Source organism: Tamandua tetradactyla, chromosome 4 (assembly GCF_023851605.1).
Source record: "Tamandua tetradactyla isolate mTamTet1 chromosome 4, mTamTet1.pri, whole genome shotgun sequence".
In the NCBI taxonomy this organism is placed as follows: domain Eukaryota; kingdom Metazoa; phylum Chordata; class Mammalia; order Pilosa; family Myrmecophagidae; genus Tamandua; species Tamandua tetradactyla.
This window is the reverse complement of record NC_135330.1, coordinates 180,055,724-180,075,038: the sequence shown is the minus strand read 5'-3', so window position 1 is coordinate 180,075,038 and position 19,315 is coordinate 180,055,724. Positions and strand designations below refer to the sequence as shown.

At 40.4% G+C, this 19,315-nt stretch overlaps 1 protein-coding gene across 2 annotated transcripts in view; it reads right to left on the bottom strand.

Moving 5' to 3' along the window:
• COL4A2 (collagen type IV alpha 2 chain) overlaps nucleotides 1-19,315 on the bottom strand; it is a 225,859-nt gene that overhangs the window by 45,417 nt on the left and 161,127 nt on the right. For both annotated transcript variants that reach the window (XM_077158665.1, XM_077158666.1), the window contains 5 exons: nucleotides 17,508-17,671; nucleotides 7,812-7,884; nucleotides 7,617-7,723; nucleotides 3,766-3,967; nucleotides 3,325-3,384 (listed from right to left, as the gene is read on the bottom strand). In XM_077158665.1, the coding sequence (XP_077014780.1) occupies nucleotides 3,325-3,384; nucleotides 3,766-3,967; nucleotides 7,617-7,723; nucleotides 7,812-7,884; nucleotides 17,508-17,671 (606 nt within the window). The remainder of the gene's footprint in view (nucleotides 1-3,324; nucleotides 3,385-3,765; nucleotides 3,968-7,616; nucleotides 7,724-7,811; nucleotides 7,885-17,507; nucleotides 17,672-19,315) is intronic.

Genomic DNA, 19,315 nt, shown 5'->3' with positions numbered 1-19,315 from the left:
CTGCTGATGCTATGGAAATCAAACATGAGCCACTCATTTCAGGCTGTTTTTTTTGGTATACTATAAGGTGGGGGTCACATTTCATTCATTTTCCCATATGAATATGCCCTTATTGCAGCACCATTTGCTGAATTTTTGTTTGGTTTCTCATTTGTTTGATTTTGTTTTGTTTTGGGAAGTGCATGGGCAGGGAATCGAACCCGGGTCTCCCACCTGGCAGGCGAGAATTCTACCATTGAACTACCTTTGTACCCCACCCCACCCCCCAGGCTGGGGGTTTATATTCTAAACTTTTCAGGAAAGGCACAGCCAGGGCCAACTTTCTCCATGAGGTAGAGTGTGTAGGAGCCACACTACTTTTAGGGGCCCATGAAGTGTTTTAATTTCTTTTAAAATTAGAAGAAATAATTGAACTTTGAAAACTATGAATATTTAAAAATATAATATTATATATGTGTTTATTTCAATATAGTGGTCATTTTAATATTTTCTATAGAGGAAGGAGCCCATGTAGGCATTGGCCTCTAAGACCCATGAAGGGCATGGCACAGTCACTCTCACCCCACCCATACACTAAAAGTCTACATCCACATAGGGTCACTTCCTGGGTTTGAATTTTTATTCTTCGATATTTATGAAATAACTCTATCTTTAAATGTCACATAAATAAAAAAAAAAACTAATTAATTATAATATTTTTCAAGATAATTCTTCAATATTAGCAGTTTTTTTGGTGGTTAATTCCTAATCAGTATACAAAATAAGGAAGATATTTAGATGCCTCTTTTAAAAGACCATGTTAACCTATTTTAACTGAGAGTTTAAGAAAATAAAAACAGTGATAACTTTTGCTAACTTAAATTACTAAAACAATATAGGCAGATCTACCATATAATCCATACTATCTGCAATTTCATTTCAACCAAAAGGAAAGTTTGGTTAATGACCACACTCGTGTCTGGTTTCTATATGAATAAGATCTTTTATTCTGCATTCTAAAGTATGACTTCAGAGGATCAGAGTGACTCAGCGTGGATGATTTAAAAGTTAAAGACTGCAGCTTACAAGGCTCTTTTAACAGCTTCCCAGTGAATCACTGGTAAAGCTCTTAGAATACTCTCCTCTCCTTTACTGTTTTTCCTGTCTTCCTTGCTCTCTCCTTTCTTGATAATTTTCTTCTACTATTTTTTCCACACACTTTTTAATTTAGCTTCTTCTCATCTTCAATTTTCTGGTGCAAAAAGCTCCAGGACGTCCCCTCATTATTGGTGACTTCAGTCCCTGGTTCACTGTTTTCCCCTTGGCTCTGCCCTGGATTCCTTCATCACAGTTATCAACATCCTGGTGGATGAACCTTTCAATAGTGGGTCATGAGTTCCCAATCTTGTCACTTTCACTCCACGTATTTTGGTAGTTCATGGCCTGGAGACATCTTTGGATCTTGTGTGGACTCAGAATTGCTTTATATTCAAGACATTGGGTTTTGAGAAAAACCTTCATGATCATAATTTGCTTACAAACCATATTTCTCACACCCTTATCTCTACCCAAAGTGGTCATAATCCATACAGTGTCCTTTAATCTCTTGGCCATACTTAATCTTCCACTTCATCACCACCAATTTGGGATCTACTCTCTTCTTGACTTAGATGCTTCCATTAGATGTTTCAATGATAGGCAATAATAGGATGGAAACCACCCTAAAAAATTTCTTCCCCTTCTGATCTTCTAAAATTCAATAGCTTGTGTGATGCTAAATGTTGCTGAGGAAAGTCTGAAAAAAAGCTCTGGGTCTACCACTAATATCACCTAGCTCTCAGCAAATACTTTTGCTCTTCTCCTGTTGGTTCTGAATGACATTTCCCACCCTATGACTCCAACCCCATCTTTGCAAGTGCTCACTCTCAGCAGATGACCTCAGTCCTGAGGTCAGGGTCATTCAAGTATGCTTCAGAAGTGCCTCCTGTGGGCTCCCACAGAGCCTGACAGTGGTAGTTCCACAATGTGATCCTTGGCTTCTTTGTCTGACCCCCATATCCTTCTTGAACATATGCAGCACCTCATCCTTGGTTATCATTCACAACTTGATGAGACCCTCTCTTCCTTTCTCTGATACTAAAATGCCTTGGTTCTCATTTTCCCTCCTAAAAGCCATTCTTTATGGTCTTGTTGGCTCCTCTTTTCCTTCCCACCACAGAATGAAGGCATTTACAAGATTTTTCAGTTTTTTTTTTTTTTGGTGCTACTTTCACCAAAAGTTGTAAACTGCCTAGCCTAGTATCCTAAAAAGAAAGGAATCCAAATGTCTTGAGTTGGAGCATGGCCTCTAGCTAGCATATTCTCTCCAGTGCCTGGAGTCTTACACCCAGGGGCCTTTGCACATCACGTTATGGCCTATTCCTTGAGCGTCTGAGTTTGTCATTCCTGTTCCACACCCTCTCCTTTGAGACCTGATTCATTCCCACAGCCCCAGCTGTGCCCCCCATGCAGATGACTACATATCCATGCCTGGACTTTATTCTGAGTGTTCGACTGAAACTTTCAAGCACTAGTGGTAACCACTACTGAGAAAATGTTTTTGCCAGGACCTTAAACTATATGCAAAACTCATCCTCTTGGCTTCTCTTTTCAAAACGCTTTCCTGGGCTTAACATTCCATTAGTATCTTTGGCTAATCTTTCTCCCTAGTTTCCTACTTCCAATCAGTTTCTAGGTCTACCCTGGAGACTGCCTTTTCTATGCCAGCCAAATCAATGCCCAGACAGAATCTCCCCTCTCCCCTTTCCCACCACTAACTTGGCTCAGGACCATCTAATAGCTTATTCTTATTTGTCAAACCTTGTTCCTTATAGCTAGATCAAATCCTTCCATTCTGATATCTCTCTGGACTTGCTCATTATCCTAAAGAGCAAGCACAAATTTCACAGTTGCCCTTCACATGTACATGGATAGAGATAGAGCTATAGACAGAGAGATGGATATATGTATAATTTATTTTTATATGTATGATTCTAATTATGAAAAATTTAAGCATGAAAATATTCTTAAATATGAAAATGTTATTGGGTTCTTGACAGTATTATAAATTGATGCAGCTGTGCTTTAAATTTGTGGGTACAATTTAATAGCACTATGTTTTAATAGCTTGTCTTTGATTCTAAGCTGAGGCAGATGGGGTACCAGCTCCAAGTTGTGCACAAATTTATATTTCTTCCTGCAGCTCTATGTACACTACAGAAACTTAGTAAGCAGTTGTTAATAAGTTACATACTTCATAAACTCTTTTCTAAGAGTTCTAAAGCTACCTGATCTCTCTTACAGTACCTGGCAGGACAGCCCCTTGTCCGTCACCTCCAATGGGTCTTTTCACACCTGTATCACAATCTAGAAGAAAGGTACAAGGAAAGAGTGAGGCAAATTTGGAACATCTGAGAGTTACTGACTTATTCGAGGGTGTGAGTGTGTATTGGTAGTGGGAAGGTGGGGACAGAGACAGGGGATCTGCAGGCTCATTTCTGAACTTTATCCCCCATAACTTCAATACTATAGGCAGAGGCTCAATTGGTGAGAGGAGGGTGCAGATGGGCACGGGAAACCCTGGAGTTGGGTAATCATCTGCACATCATGACAGCTGATAAAGTAAGCACAACATTCTCATCTGACCCCATGGGGAAATGTGTTCATTGCCAAAGTAGAACAGAGGATATTGAAGCAATAAACAGTGTCTGGTGACACTGAAATATAAAAGAAAGGATTTCTTCATACCTATTTGTCCTGGAGTTCCTGGGGGGCCAGGAGGACCAGGGAAGCCTGGTGGGCCTGGCGATCCAGCATCTCCAGGGTAACCATGTTCACCTTTTGGGCCAGGTAAACCTAATCCTGGGGGACCAATTTCTCCTGTGGTGCCCTTAGTTCCAGGTGCTCCTGGATAGCCTGCATCCCCTGTAGGACCTTTGATGCTATCACCCTGTGTAAAAATTAGGTTTATCTCTTAGAATATATATAAACATCAAAGATAGCCATATTTACCAGTTCCTGTCCCCCTCTCCATCTGCATGAATTCTGTGCTATGGATACAGAACAGACAGGAACCGAGAAAGACACAGCCATGCTCCAGCCAAGTCACAAATATCAATGACAGATTTCACAATTGTGAGTAATAAAATAGAAGATAGTTCTGGAAGGCATACACATATATTTGTGAATTAATTTATTTTTTGCTTTCCTGCAAAATGTTGGACTTCCATTCACAGAAATTCTGTATGAGAACAGTGAAGGGATAAATTTACATAAATGGCAGTAGGAACACATTATTTTTATCATTATAATTTATGATTTGTGATGTACCTACTAGCCACAAAGGATAATATATTAATAAAGGAAAGGAAACTTTTAATTTATACACTAGAGAAAGAAAGAGCTTATAGACAAGGAGAGATTATAGCATCAGAAAAAAGAAAAAAAGCTGGGAAGTATGTCACCGTGACATGTCCTATTAATGATAATACTAACCAGATGAGGAAATCTACAGTGGCAAATAGACTGAAAAAAAGGGGAGGGAGGCACTGAAAACTAGAGAGAGTAGAAGGAATGATATTGGCACAGCCATAGACAAGTGATGGGCCGCAGGTTAAAATGCAAGAGGATGAACAAACTAGTAAAGCTGCCATGGAAATAAGCCCAGCCCATCTGACAAAGGCATTGAACAAAACTGGGATATTCTGATGACAAATAATAGAAGCACATAAGAAATTAAATACTGCTTTCCATTGAAATGATTTTTCTCTTAATTTTCAAAGGCCTCAAGATATAATGGGAAGACTACTGGAATAAAAATCAAGCTCTCTTTAGATATATATGACCTTGGTTAAATCATGTAACCTCCCAAGCTTTATCTTCTTTAATATGGGCATGATAATGACAGGACTTCCCATATCACAGGGTTGTTACAGAGATCAAATACTATAAGGCATCAAACTTATATAGGGGACGATGACTGATAACAACTGGTAAATGTTCTGGGGCATGCTCATTTCCAAAGGCAGATGCCTATGCTCTTTTAGCGTAGAGAATCCAGGGAGCAAAAAAGCCACTTGACTGAGAATCAGAAGCTGTAGATTGAGAACTGGCTCTCAATCTCCTGTTCTGGGGACAGAGAAAGAAAAAAGCAGCTCCTGAGTGACAGGAGCTGGTCTGGAACTATTAGTCCTTGGAGTTGTGAGGAGCTGGCCTGGCAGTCCCAACCAGCCTTTGGTATTCTAGTGAATATAATATCACATATTATCAACATGAGACAAGGTCACTCTGTGACTGTGATGAGTCAAGATAAAAAAAAGATTACTCTAGATCATGTCTGAATAGGAAAAACATGACCATTGTTCAAACCACAAAATGATCATTCATGCTCCTATTCTGGCGAATTTGAGTGATTGTTAGTTTTTTTTAATCCAGTTACAGCTTATCTTCACTTTGTTCCTCTTGCCTTCTAGATAAGATTTACTGAGGTGCCCAATCCTATCCTTGTTCTTGCCCTCTGACAGCATCCGATCCAGAGCAAAGCCCTATTTCTGTGAACCCTCCCTAAGGTTATTCACCACAAACTAAAATTCAATTTTAAGTCCTTTCTAACATGACTTATGGAGTTGCCCCATAGTTCCCTGCAGTGTACGCGGCACCTCATTGCAACTTCACTGACTACAGATGTGTTCCTGGTGGTCTTTGGTTGGAGGGCACGGATGGATGGAGGTTCCACTGAGATTCAACTGAAGTCCTCGTTGCCTTGGTCCGAAACCCTCAACTCAGTATTGACAGAAGAAAAACCCATCACCTCACCACTCTGAGTCTCATTCCCTTAGATGAAATAATCATCTAAGGAATGATGATAATCTCCAAGATTTCATCCAAATCATAAGGTGAACGTAATCTGGTGAGGAGTACCAGTCATGGTTCAAGGCAGCAATATGGTAAAGGGATTGTGCCAAGCCAATTATTTTTTAAAATAATTTTTAAAGTTATTACTAAAATTACAGGATATCATGAATAATCCAGGTGTCTTCAAAGAGCTCAGAGAAATAGGGTTTAAAATATGTGTTATCCAGTGAGTAAAAAAGTGTTTTCAAAGTCTCCTTGGGGGAATGGTGAGAAAGGGGGAAAATTCAACTTCCCCAAGTGGAGAATTCCTGATATTCTCACAAGCAGTGTGGACAACCAAAGCAATAGGCTGAGTCCCCAATCTTAGGGTTTGTTCATATGAAACTGAACCCCACAAAGGATAGGTCAAGCCTACTTAAAATTAGGCCTAAGTCACCCCCAAGAGAACCTCTTTTGTTACTCAGATATGGCCTCTCTCACCAGTCAACACAACAAGCAAACTCGTTGCCCTCCCCTGTCTACATGGGACATGACTCCCAGGAGTGTGGACCTTCCTGGCAATGTGGGACAGAAATCCTAGAATGAGCTGGGACTCAGCACCAAGGGATTGAGAAAACCTTCTCAACCAAAAGGGGGAAAAGTGAGATGAGACAAAATAAAGTATCAATGGCTGAGAGATTCCAAACAGAGTCAAGAGGTTATCCTGGAGGTTATTCTTAGGCATTATACAGATATCACCTTATTAGTCAAGATGTAACAGAGAGGCTGGAGGGAACTGCCTGAAAATGCATCACTTTGTTAGTCAAGATGTAATGGAGAGGCTGGAGGGAACTGCCTGAAAATGCAGAGCTGTGTTCCAGTAGCCATGTTTCTTGAAGATGATTGTATAAAGATAAAGCTTTCACAATGTGACTGTGTGACTGTGAAAAACTTGCTTCTGATGCTCCTTTTATCTACCTTATCGACAGACGAGTAAAACATATGGAATATAAATAAATAATAGGGGGAAAAATTTATGTTATCACAGAAATCACAAACATTAAGGAAAGAGAAGATCTAGGCTGTGGAATAAGGCACATAAAATTTCAGAATGAAGCTCTGAGAGGAGGAAAAGCTTAAGTAGGCAGAGGTTCGAGAATTATAGGGAAGAAAATGAAATCTAGAAAAAAAAGCAGTCATGAGAATATTTCAGAATCATAAGAGGAAGCCACGGAACTCCAGAACTGTTCATGGGAAAGACATGACCAGAAGGGTAACGGATAAGGAGGGAAAGGGGAAGGGTAAACAGAAGAGCTTATCTCAATATTCACATCGCTTCTTTCTCCTCTACTCCAGGTTTCCCCTGAAGAAAGGAGTCTGGGGATCTTTGCATGCTAATAACTTTCTTACTTTCAGAACTGGTGTCTGTTTATTGTAAAAACAAAACTGTACATTTCATGATATACCCTGGAAAAACAGGTTTCTACCACCCAACCTACAATATTCAATTTTGGGGCAGAGGGTTTCTTATTCTATGTTACATCAGGAGGAACCTTTACTCTTTAGAGGTTCGTTCTTGGTTTTGGCTTTCAACCTAGCTCACTGTTTCCTACAAAAAATGTATGGTTTTTGCTTATCAAAACATAGAATGGTCTTGTCCTATGCATTGAGTCACTCTCACGTAAACATTCGCTTCTTAAGAGTTTAAAGAATATGAATTATCAAGACGAGAGGGTTAACCAGTCCCACAGTTGGTGGCTACTCACAGGAGGACCGGGGAGGCCTGGGAATCCATCGAGCCCATCACGCCCTGGGATGCCATCGTCTCCTTTCACCCCAGGCACACCTGGGACACCTGGTTGTCCCCTGTCACCTGGGAAAGGATTTACAGTGTGAATCCATTTATTCAGGGCACCCACAGGTTAAACAGTTCGTGAATACTTAGCCACAAAAGGACTCACCTTTGGTCATAATTGTTCTAGAATCTCCCTTTTCTCCTTTAGGCCCTGGACGTCCAAAGGCACCAGGGGCTCCCTGTAGAAACAAAATTTTTCTTTGTACTGTTAAGGACATCTAAGTCACTGGGAGGTGGGGAGATAATGATTTTTGGCTAAGAATTGAGTTAAATTATCTACCATTTAGCACAGTGCTGGCCAAAAAACTTTCTGCAATGTGGGAAATATTTCCTATCTGTGCTGCCCATCAGAGTAGCCATACCCACACATGAAATGTGGTTCATGGGGCTGAGGAGATGAATTTTACATTTTATTTAATTAAACTGATATAAAAATAGCTTCATGTAGTTAATGGCTATCATGCTGGTCAGTACAGGCCTAGAAGTTTGCTACTCAACGTGCAATCCATGGACCAGCATCGCCAGATCACCTGGGAGCTTGTTAGAAAAGACAGTCTCAGGTTCCACTATGGACCTGCTGAGTCACCACCATCAGCCTTTCTACAAAGTCCTCAGGGACTCATGTATTTATCGAAGTTTGGGAAGTATTTGTCTAAAACACAAGGTTTCTTAGCATTAATTACAATTATTTAGAATTCAAGCAGTTAAAATCCTCTGAGTACAAGAGATAGATATTTGTGACATTTAATATTAAGAACAATAAATATAATTTAATGGGCAGTTTATCCTATTTCTGAAGTCAAAGTTTGGGGAAAAACATACCTTAGGGGCATGCTTACCACAGACACTCAAGTTCTAGGGAATCTAGCTATTTTAACAAGCAGAAAACAGTTCAGAATTGTATTTTAATGTGTCTGATAAATTTTTGATATATCTTGGTAGATGTTTTGTATAGGAATATGAGGGCTTTCAGTGTTGGTTTAAAAAAACTTAATGCTAAAAGTAATTATGATTTCCTTTCTCCTAGAAAATTCCACAGATAACTTGATATATTGATTTGGTTCTTTGTAGAAATGGGTAGCACATTCTTTCAGTATCTAGGACAGTGTCACACACAGAGGCTGCTCAATAAATATTTGTTGGGTAAATGGAGGGATGAATAGATTCATTTATATTGACCGACTCTCCCACTTTAAGCACTAAGGCAGACACCATCAGTGCAAATATATATAGAAAAAAAGTTTCAAGAGTTCTTACTCAGTGAGGTTGTCAGACACATGAACGTCTAATTAAAATATAAGGTAACAAATATGATTTTGGGGAAATTTTAACGTTCCAGAAACACAAAATGGGATTTATTTAGCCTCTTAGAAATGTCGATCATTTTATTCAGAACTGAAGAGCCTACTAATGTGCATTAATAAGTTTGAAATTTCCACTACATACACTTTTGCTGAATATGCAAGCCACTTTTATAATCTTAGAAGGCCCTTGTTTGGAGATGGCATTTTTAAAAACTGGGATAAAGCATAGCGCCTACTATATTTTGTTTGATTCTTCTGTTTGTTTCCTGAGAACTCCCAGGGCATGAGCAGGGCACGGAACAGGGGAACTCATTTCCACCTGCAGAGCTCTTGTGCCACACAGCAATTCTGACTCACAACCTTTTGCACCAGCAATTCTGTCTGTGGCTGCAATTCTCCTACTCCATGAAATAGAGTCAGTTTGTTCAAATTGTCCTTAGCACTTTTTTTCTCAGCTGCTAAATATGTAAAAAGATAAAAGCCTTTCACTATATAAAGTTCTTGCAGTTCTTTTTTTAAGTAAAAATAAATAAATAAAACGTTTACATTTTTTACCTACACTTGAAATTTGCTTTGAAATCTTCAATTAATATCTGCAAGAGAAGAAAGCTCTACTCCAGATGATCTTCTCATAAACCATGAAATAAAGGCCAGCTAGCTGATAGATGCAAGAAATTCATGGGCAGGGAATTTACACACAGTCATGCCCAGTAAAATTCACATAAATATCATGAAATTCACCATTTAAAAATATACAGTTCATTGGTTTTTAGTGTGTTCTCAAGGTCATGCAACCATCGCCACTCTAATTCCAGAACATTTCCGTCACTTCAAAAAGAAGCCCTGTGGCGTAGTTGGGTTGCAGCGCAATAGAGGGCAGTATGAAGAGGTGAAAGGTCACGTTATGTAAGCGCCGGTGACAGGCGTGCGGGCTTCCAGCGGGGCAGTTGAAAGTTGAGGACAATTGGGGATTGAGAGGCCGAGAACTCAAGGGGGTCGCACCAGGAATCAGAACAAAAAGGAATTCGAGATCCAAGATGGCGTCTTAGTAAGGTACATGCGTCTTAGTTCCTCCGACTCCAAATCAACTAATAGGTGAACAGAAACAGTACAGAACAGCTCCCGGGGCTACAGCAGGGAATGGACACACAGCATAACCCAGTCTGGGCTGGTTAGTCTGACTGCGAAACTCGGCTGCGGTGAGTGAGATCCCCGAGCGGCGGGCGATTTCCTGAGCAGCCGCAGCTGCGGCGGCCCGAGCTAATCCCTCCCTCCTTCCCGGGCTGGCTGAGAGACTCGGAGAGACAAGCTTCCCAGCCAAGGCGGCCAGCGCCACACTTTTGCGGGCGGCTTCGAGTCTCAGCTTCGAGTCTGCAGCTACGAGTCTCGGATCAGAGGGCTATACAAAGTCTGGGCTGGCAAGTCTGACTGCGACTCTTGGCTGCGGCGAGACCCCCGAGCAGCGCGTGATTTGCCGAGCAGCCGCAGCTGCGGCGGTCCGAGCTAATCCCTCCCTCCTTCCCAGGCCGGCTGAGAGTATTGGAGAAGCAAGTTTCCCAAGCCGAGGCAGGCGGCGCCCTTCTTCTGCGGGCGGCTTCGAGTCTCGGCTTTGAGTCCGCGGCTACGAATCTCAGATCAGAGGGCTATCCAAAGTCTGGGCTGGCTAGACTGACTGCGAGACTCGGCTGCGGTGAGACCCCCGAGGGGCGCGTGATTTCCCGATCAGCGGCAGCTGCGGTGGTCCGAGCTACTCCCTCCCTCCTTTCCGGGCTGGCTGAGAGTATTGGAGAAGCAAGTTTCCCAAGCCGAGGCAGGCGGCACCCCTCTTTTGCGGGCGGCTTCGAGTCTCTGCTTCAAGTCCGCGGATACGAGTCTCGGATAGGAGGGCTATCCAAGCAGCGGTAGCCCCCCCCATGGGAGGCTTCCTGGTCCGGTGGGGAATCCCCCAGGCCCGCTGCGGCCCGCAACCAGCCACAGGGTCCCCTCAAGCCGCGGCAGCTGACGCCCCCACCACGCGCAGCCCCTGAACCAACGGAGAGAATTGGATCCGAAATCCCCAGGACACGGAGATCGGTGACTGGGGGAGACCCATTCCAAACACTTGAGACAAACGTGTGCCACGTGCGCCACATACTGGGCAAGATAAGAAAAACAGATCCCAGAGATTTCACAGAAAAATATTACAACCTTGCTGGGTCCAACACCAAGAGAAATCTGAATAAATGCCCAGACGCCAGCAGCAGAAGATAACTGTCCACGCTCAAAAGATTGAGAATATGGCTCAGTCAAAGGAACAAACCAATAGCTCAAATGAGACACAAGAGCTGAGACAACTAATGCTGAATATACGAACAGAAATGGAAAACCTCTTCAAAAATGAAATCGATAAATTGAGGGAGGACATGAAGAGAACATGGGTTGAACATAAAGAAGAAATAGAAAAACTGAAAAAACAAATCGCAGAACTTATGGAAGTGAAGGATAAAGTAGAAAACATAGAAAAAATAATGGATAGCTACAATGATAGATTTAAAGAGACAGAAGATAGAATTAGTGAATTGGAGGATGGAACATCTGAATTCCAAAAAGAAACAGAAACTATAGGGAAAAGAATGGAAAAATTTGAACAGGGTATCAGGGAACTCAAGGACAATATGAACCGCACAAATATACGTGTTGTGGGTGTCCCAGAAGGAGAAGAGAAGGGAAAAGGAGGAGAAAAACTAATGGAAGAAATTATCACTGAAAATTTCCCAACTCTTATGAAAGACCTAAAATTACAGATCCAAGAAGTGCAGCGCACCCCAAAGAGATTAGACCCAAATAGGCATTCTCCAAGACACTTACTAGTTAGAATGTCAGAGGTCAAAGAGAAAGAGAAGATCTTGAAAGCAGCAAGAGAAAAACAATCCATTACATACAAGGGAAACCCAATAAGACTTTGTGTAGATTTCTCAGCAGAAACCATGGAAGCTAGAAGACAGTGGGATGATATATTTAAAATACTAAAAGAGAAAAACTGTCAACCAAGACTCCTATATCCAGCAAAATTATCCTTCAAAAATGAGGGAGAAATTAAAACATTCTCAGACAAAAAGTCACTGAAAGAATTTGTGACCAAGAGACCAGCTCTGCAAGAAATACTAAAGGGAGCACTAGAGTCAGATACAAAAAGACAGAAGAGAGAGATATGGAAAAGAGTGTAGAAAGAAGGAAAATCAGATATGATATATATAATACAAAAGGCAAAATGTTAGAGGAAAATATTATCCAAACAGTAATAACACTAAATGTCAATGGACTGAATTCCCCAATCAAAAGACATAGATTGGCAGAATGGATTAAAAAACAGGATCCTTCTATATGCTGTCTACAGGAAACACATCTTAGACCCAAAGATAAACATAGGTTGAAAGTGAAAGGTTGGGAAAAGATATTTCATGCAAATAACAACCAGAAAAGAGCAGGAGTGGCTATACTAATATCCAACAAATTAGACTTCAAATGTAAAGCAGTTAAAAGAGACAAAGAAGGACACTATATACTAATAAAAGGAACAATTAAACAAGAAGACATAACAATCATAAATATTTATGCACCGAATCAGAATGCCCCAAAATACGTGAGGAATATACTGCAAACACTGAAAAGGGAAATAGACTCATATACCATAATAGTTGGAGACTTCAACTCACCACTCTCATCAATGGACAGAACATCTAGACAGAGGATCAACAAAGAAATAGAGAATCTGAATATTACTATAAATGAACTAGACTTAATAGACATTTATAGGACATTACATCCCACAACAGCAGGATACACCTTTTTCTCAAGTGCTCATGGATCATTCTCAAAGATAGACCATATGCTGGGTCACAAAGCAAGTCTTAACAAATTTAAAAAGATTGAAATCTTACACAACACTTTCTCGGACCATAAAGGAATGATGTTGGAAATCAATAATAGGCAGAGTGCCAGAAAATTCACAAATACGTGGAGGCTCAACAACACACTCCTAAACAACGACTGGGTCAAAGAAGAAATTGCTAGAGAAATTAGCAAATACCTCGAGGCGAATGAAAATGAAAACACAACATATCAAAACTTATGGGACGCAGCAAAGGCAGTGCTAAGAGGGAAATTTATTGCTCTAAATGCCTATATCAGAAAAGAAGAAAAGGCAAAAATTCAGGAATTAACTATCCATTTGGAAGAACTGGAGAAAGAACAGCAAGCTAACCCCAAAGCAAGCAAAAGGAAAGAAATAACAAAGATTAGAGCACAAATAAATGAAATTGAAAACATGAAAACAATAGAGAAAATCAATAAGGCCAGAAGTTGGTTCTATGAGAAAATCAATAAGATTGATGGGCCCTTAGCAAGATTGACAAAAAGAAGAAGAGAGAGGATGCAAATAAATAAGATCAGAAATGGAAGAGGAGACATAACTACTGACCTCACAGAAATAAAGGAGGTAATAACAGGATACTATGAACAACTTTACGCTAATAAATACAACAATTTAGAGGAAATGGACGGGTTCCTGGAAAGACATGAACAACCAACTTTGACTCAAGAAGACATAGATGACCTCAACAAACCAATCACAAGTAAAGAAATTGAAGCAGTCATTCAAAAGCTTCCTAAAAAGAAAAGTCCAGGACCAGACGGCTTCACATGTGAATTCTATCAAACATTCCAGAAAGAATTAGTACCAACTCTCCTCAAACTCTTCAAAAAAATCGAAGTGGAGGGAAAACTACCTAATTCATTCTATGACGCCAACATTACCCTCATACCAAAACCAGGCAAAGATATTACAAGAAAAGAAAACTACAGGCCGATCTCTCTAATGAATATAGATGCAAAAATCCTCAATAAAATTCTAGCAAATCGTATCCAACAACACATTAAAAGAATTATTCATCATGACCAAGTAGGATTCATCCCAGGTATGCAAGGATGGTTCAACATAAGAAAATCAATTAATGTAATACACCATATCAACAAATCAAAGCAGAAAAATCACATGATCATCTCAATTGATGCAGAGAAGGCATTTGACAAGATTCAACATCCTTTCCTGTTGAAAACACTTCAAAGGATAGGAATACAAGGGAACTTCCTTAAAATGATAGAGGGAATATATGAAAAACCCACAGCTAATATCATCCTTAATGGGGAAAAATTGAAAACGTTCCCCCTAAGATCAGGAACAAGACAAGGATGTCCACTATCACCACTATTATTCAACATTGTGTTGGAGGTTCTAGCCAGAGCAATTAGACAAGAAAAAGAAATACAAGGCATCAAAATTGGAAAGGAAGAAGTAAAACTATCACTGTTTGCAGATGATATGATACTATACGTTGAAAACCCGGAAAAATCCACAACAAAACTACTAGAGCTAATAAATGAGTACAGCAAAGTAGCAGGTTACAAGATCAACATTCAAAAATCTGTAGCATTTCTATACACTAGCAATGAACAAGCTGAGGGGGAAATCAAGAAACGAATCCCATTTACAATTGCAACTAAAAGAATAAAATACCTAGGAATAAATTTAACTAAAGAGACAAAAAACCTATATAAAGAAAACTACAAAAAACTGTTGAAAGAAATCACAGAAGACCTAAACAGATGGAAGGGCATACCGTGTTCATGGATTGGAAGACTAAATATAGTTAAGATGTCAATCCTACCTAAATTGATTTACAGATTCAATGCAATACCAATCAAAATCCCAACAACTTATTTTTCAGAAATAGAAAAACCAATAAGCAAATTTATCTGGAAGGGCAGGGTGCCCCGAATTGCTAAAAACATCTTGAGGAAAAAAAACGAAGCTGGAGGTCTTGCACTGCCTGACTTTAAGGCATATTACGAAGCCACAGTGGTCAAAACAGCATGGTATTGGCATAAAGATAGATATAGTGACCAATGGAATCGAATAGAGTGCTCAGATATAGACCCTCTCATCTATGGACATTTGATCTTTGATAAGGCAGTCAAGCCAAGTCACCTGGGACAGAACAGTCTCTTCAATAAATGGTGCCTAGAGAACTGGATATCCATATGCAAAAGAATGAAAGAAGACCCATATCTCACACCCTACACAAAAGTTAACTCAAAATGGATCAAAGATCTAAACATTAGGTCTAAGACCATAGAACAGTTAGAGGAAAATGTCGGGAGATATCTTATGAATCTTACAATTGGAGGCGGTTTTATGGACCTTACACCTAAAGCAAGAGCACTGAAGAAGGAAATAAATAAATGGGAACTCCTCAAAATTAAACACTTTTGTGCATCAAAGAACTTCATCAAGAAAGTAGAAAGACAGCCTACACAATGGGAATCAATATTTGGAAACGACATATCAGATAAAGGTCTAGTATCCAGAATTTATAATGAGATTGTTCAACTCAACAACAAAAAGATAGCCAACCCAATTACAAAATGGGAAAAAGACTTGAATAGACACCTCTCAGAGGAGGAAATACAAATGGCCAAAAGACACATGAAGAGATGCTCAATGTCCCTGGCCATTAGAGAAATGCAAATCAAAACCACAATGAGATATCATCTCACACCCACCAGAATGGCCATTATCAACAAAACAGAAAATGACAAGTGCTGGAGAGGATGCGGTGAAAGAGGCACACTTATCCACTGTTGGTGGGAATGCCAAATGGTGCAACCACTGTGGAAAACAGTTTGGCGGTTCCTCAAAAAGCTGAATATAGAATTGCCATACGACCCAGCAATACCATTGCTGGGAATCTACTCAAAGGAATTAAGGGCAAAAACGCAAACAGACATTTGCACACCAATGTTTAGAGCAGCGTTATTTACAATTGCAAAGAGATGGAAACAGCCAAAATGTCCATCAACAGACGAGTGGCTAAACAAACTGTGGTATATACATACGATGGAATATTATGCAGCTTTAAGGCAGGATAAACTTATGAAGCATGTAATAACATGGATGGACCTAGAGAACATTATGCTGAGTGAGTCTAGCCAAAAACTAAAAGACAAATACTGTATGGTCCCAATGATGTGAATCGACACTCGAGAATAAACTTGGAATATGTCACTGGTAACAGAGTTCAGCAGGAGTTAGAAACAGGGTAAGATAATGGGTAATTGGAGCTGATGGAATACAGACTGTGCAATAGGACTAGATACAAAAACTCAAAAATGGACAGCACAATAATACCTAATTGTAAAGTAATCATGTTAAAATACTGAACGAAGCTGCATCCGAGCGATAGGTTCTTGTTTTGTTTTGTTTTGTTTGTTTTGTTCTTATTATTATTACTTTTATTTTTTTTCTCTATATTAACATTCTATATTTTTTTCTGTTATACTGCTAGTTCTTCTAAACCGATGCAAATGTACTAAGAAACGATGATCATGCATCTATGTGATGATGTTAAGAATTACTGATTGCATATGTAGAATGGTATGATGTCTAAAAAAAAAAAAAAAAAAAAAAAATGGTCAGCACAATACTGCCTAACTGTAATGTAATTATGTTGGAACGCTGAATGAAGCTGCATCTGATCTATAGTTTTTTTTTTTTTTTTCTTTCTCTTATATATTTTTGTACTTTATATTTTTATTTGTGTTTTCTCTGTGTTATCACTTTATTTCTTTTTCTGTTGTCGTGCTATTTCTTTCTCTAAATCGATGCATATGTACTGAGAAATGATGACCATACACCTATGTGATGATATTAAGAATTACTGATTGCATATGTAGAATGGATTGATTTCTAATGTTGTGTTAGTTAATTTTTTTTAATTAATAAAAAAAAATATATATATAAAAAAAAAAAAAAAGAAGCCCTGTGCCCATTAAGAAGTCATACACCGCTTCCCTCTCTCCTGCTCCTGGCAATCACTAACCTAATTTCTGTCTTTATGGATTTGCCATTATGGACATTTCATATAAATGGAATCATATAACATGTGACCTTGAGTGTCTGGCTTTTTTCACTTAGCATAATGTTTTTGAAGTTCATCGATGTTGTAGCAAGTGAGAGTACTTCATTCTTTTTTACTGCTGAATAATATTCCATTGTATGGATAATACCACATTTTGCTTTTCCATTCATCACTCGATGAACATGGCTTGTTTTGACTTTTTGGCAATTCTGAATAATGCTGCCATGGGCACTCATGTGCAAGTTTTTGTGTGAACATGCGCTTTCAGTTCTCTAGGAGTGGAATTGCTGGGTGGGTCATACGATAACTCTGTTTAACTTTTGAGGAGTCACCAAACTGCTTTCCCAAGTGGCTGTGTCATTTTACTTTTCCACCAATAAAAGCATGTGCAGTGTTTCTGAATGGAAGTATTGGCTAAATGTGTGTTGTTGGCTCGAAGCAGTATAATACATAAAGTGAGGGATGGAAGAAATCCTTTAAGCGTCTTGGATGCCTTAATAGCCTTGTAGAAACTGGTCAACAAGAGGAACACTGGTGTCTCACCTTGAAGCCTGGGAAGCCAGGGATGCCGTGCTGGCCTGGGTCACCTTGATCCCCTTTCTTCCCTGGCTCTCCGTTGTCACCGGGAAAACCCTTGGGTCCCTGAAACCCTGGAAGGCCCCCGATGAACTGATCTCCTTCTGCACATTTACAGTCCCCAGCGTCGCCTACAATGGGAGGGAGAGAGAGGAGACTGGTTATCCATTTACTATGGTTCTTAGCACTGCAGGGGATAAAGATATGACTGGGGTTAGGAGAGCTGGGGTGAGGAAGAGGCAACATTGATTAAAAATCTATATTGCCGCACTTTATACACATGACTTCCTCTGCCCATCACACAATCCTGTTGCAGGGATTATTATGCCCAATCCTGTTTTTAAATTGTAAATTATAACATATACACAAAGCAAAGAAAGAAAAAAAGCAGTGATTTTCAAAGTACACTTCATCAAGTAGTTACAGAACATATCCCAGAGTTTGTCAAGGGCTACTATTCCACCACCTCAGATTTTTCCTTCCAGCTGCTTCCAAACACTGGATATTAGAAGGAATGTTAATATAGTGGCTCAGCAGCCACACTTGTCTGCCAAATCCTATCTCTCTGTTATACTTCTTCCTTCTCCTTTGATCCTTCTCCCAAACTTTAGCGATTTTTGGGCAATGCCCACACTGACTTTTTCATGTTGAGAAGGGGTGTTGGACATTAAAGGATGGGGGGTGTAATTAATTGATAATCTTGGAGAGGCTGGTCCTTTTGGGCCTCAGGACCCATCTGACCCAGGAACCCTCTGGGTTCCAGGAAAGAAAACTTACTGCATGAAATCCCTATAGAGTCAAATCAGTTTGAGCCTACGTGTTCTCAAGAGTCAACAGGAATGGTATGGGTTGGGGTTTAGTAAACCATGGCAATCAGCACTATCTAACTGAAGCTCGCATAAGAGCAGCCTCGGAATAGCCTCTCGATTCCATTTTATCTCTCTTGGCCACTGATGCCTTATTTTATTATAATTGCTTTCCCAGCCTTGGTCCAGAGGCATCGTCTATCCCATAATGCCAGGACCAGACTCATCCCCGGGAGTCATGTCCCATGCCGTCAGGGAAACCCTCACCCCTGAATGTCATGCCCCACACAAGGGGGAGGGCAGGACTTTCCTTGCAGAGTTGGACCTGGAGAGAGAGAGAGAGGCCACATCTGAGCAACAAAGACCTTCCTGGAAGTAACTCCTAGGCCTCGCCATGGGCAGTCTTAGCTTCTTCCCCACAGAAACAAGCTTTATAAAGGTAAGTCTCAAAATCAAGGGTCTGGCCCATTTTCCCGTGAGTACCCAGTGGTTGAGAGGGTATCTGGGGCTTCCCAGATGGGAAAGTTAATAGTTTCATGTATATATTTATATATTCCCCCCACACCACCAACTTCAGACCCTCAAGGGACTCCACCAACACTTCCCAACTATTATTATGCCCATTTCTTAGATGAGGAAAGCAAGGCCAATAATGCTACCCAAGGTGTCAGCTGTAGGCCCCTCAAAACAGAATTCTATCTAGCTTGCTTAAGCAATGGGACTCTTTTCAGAGGTCTGGGAATAAGAAGGGAGGTTGACTAGGAACAGGGAGAAAGCAATTGCCACCGTTAAGCCTGAAGGGTTGATGGGAGGAAATGGTATAACAGCTGTCCAGTGGGACGGGAGCCACAGAGGAGGGGCTGCCTGCTGGGAGCTGTGGCCTTGGAGGCACCAAAGCAGGAAGTGAATAGGGAGGAACCCCCCCACCCTCCCTCTGTCTTCCCATTGGCTGAACCCAGGGAGCCAGCC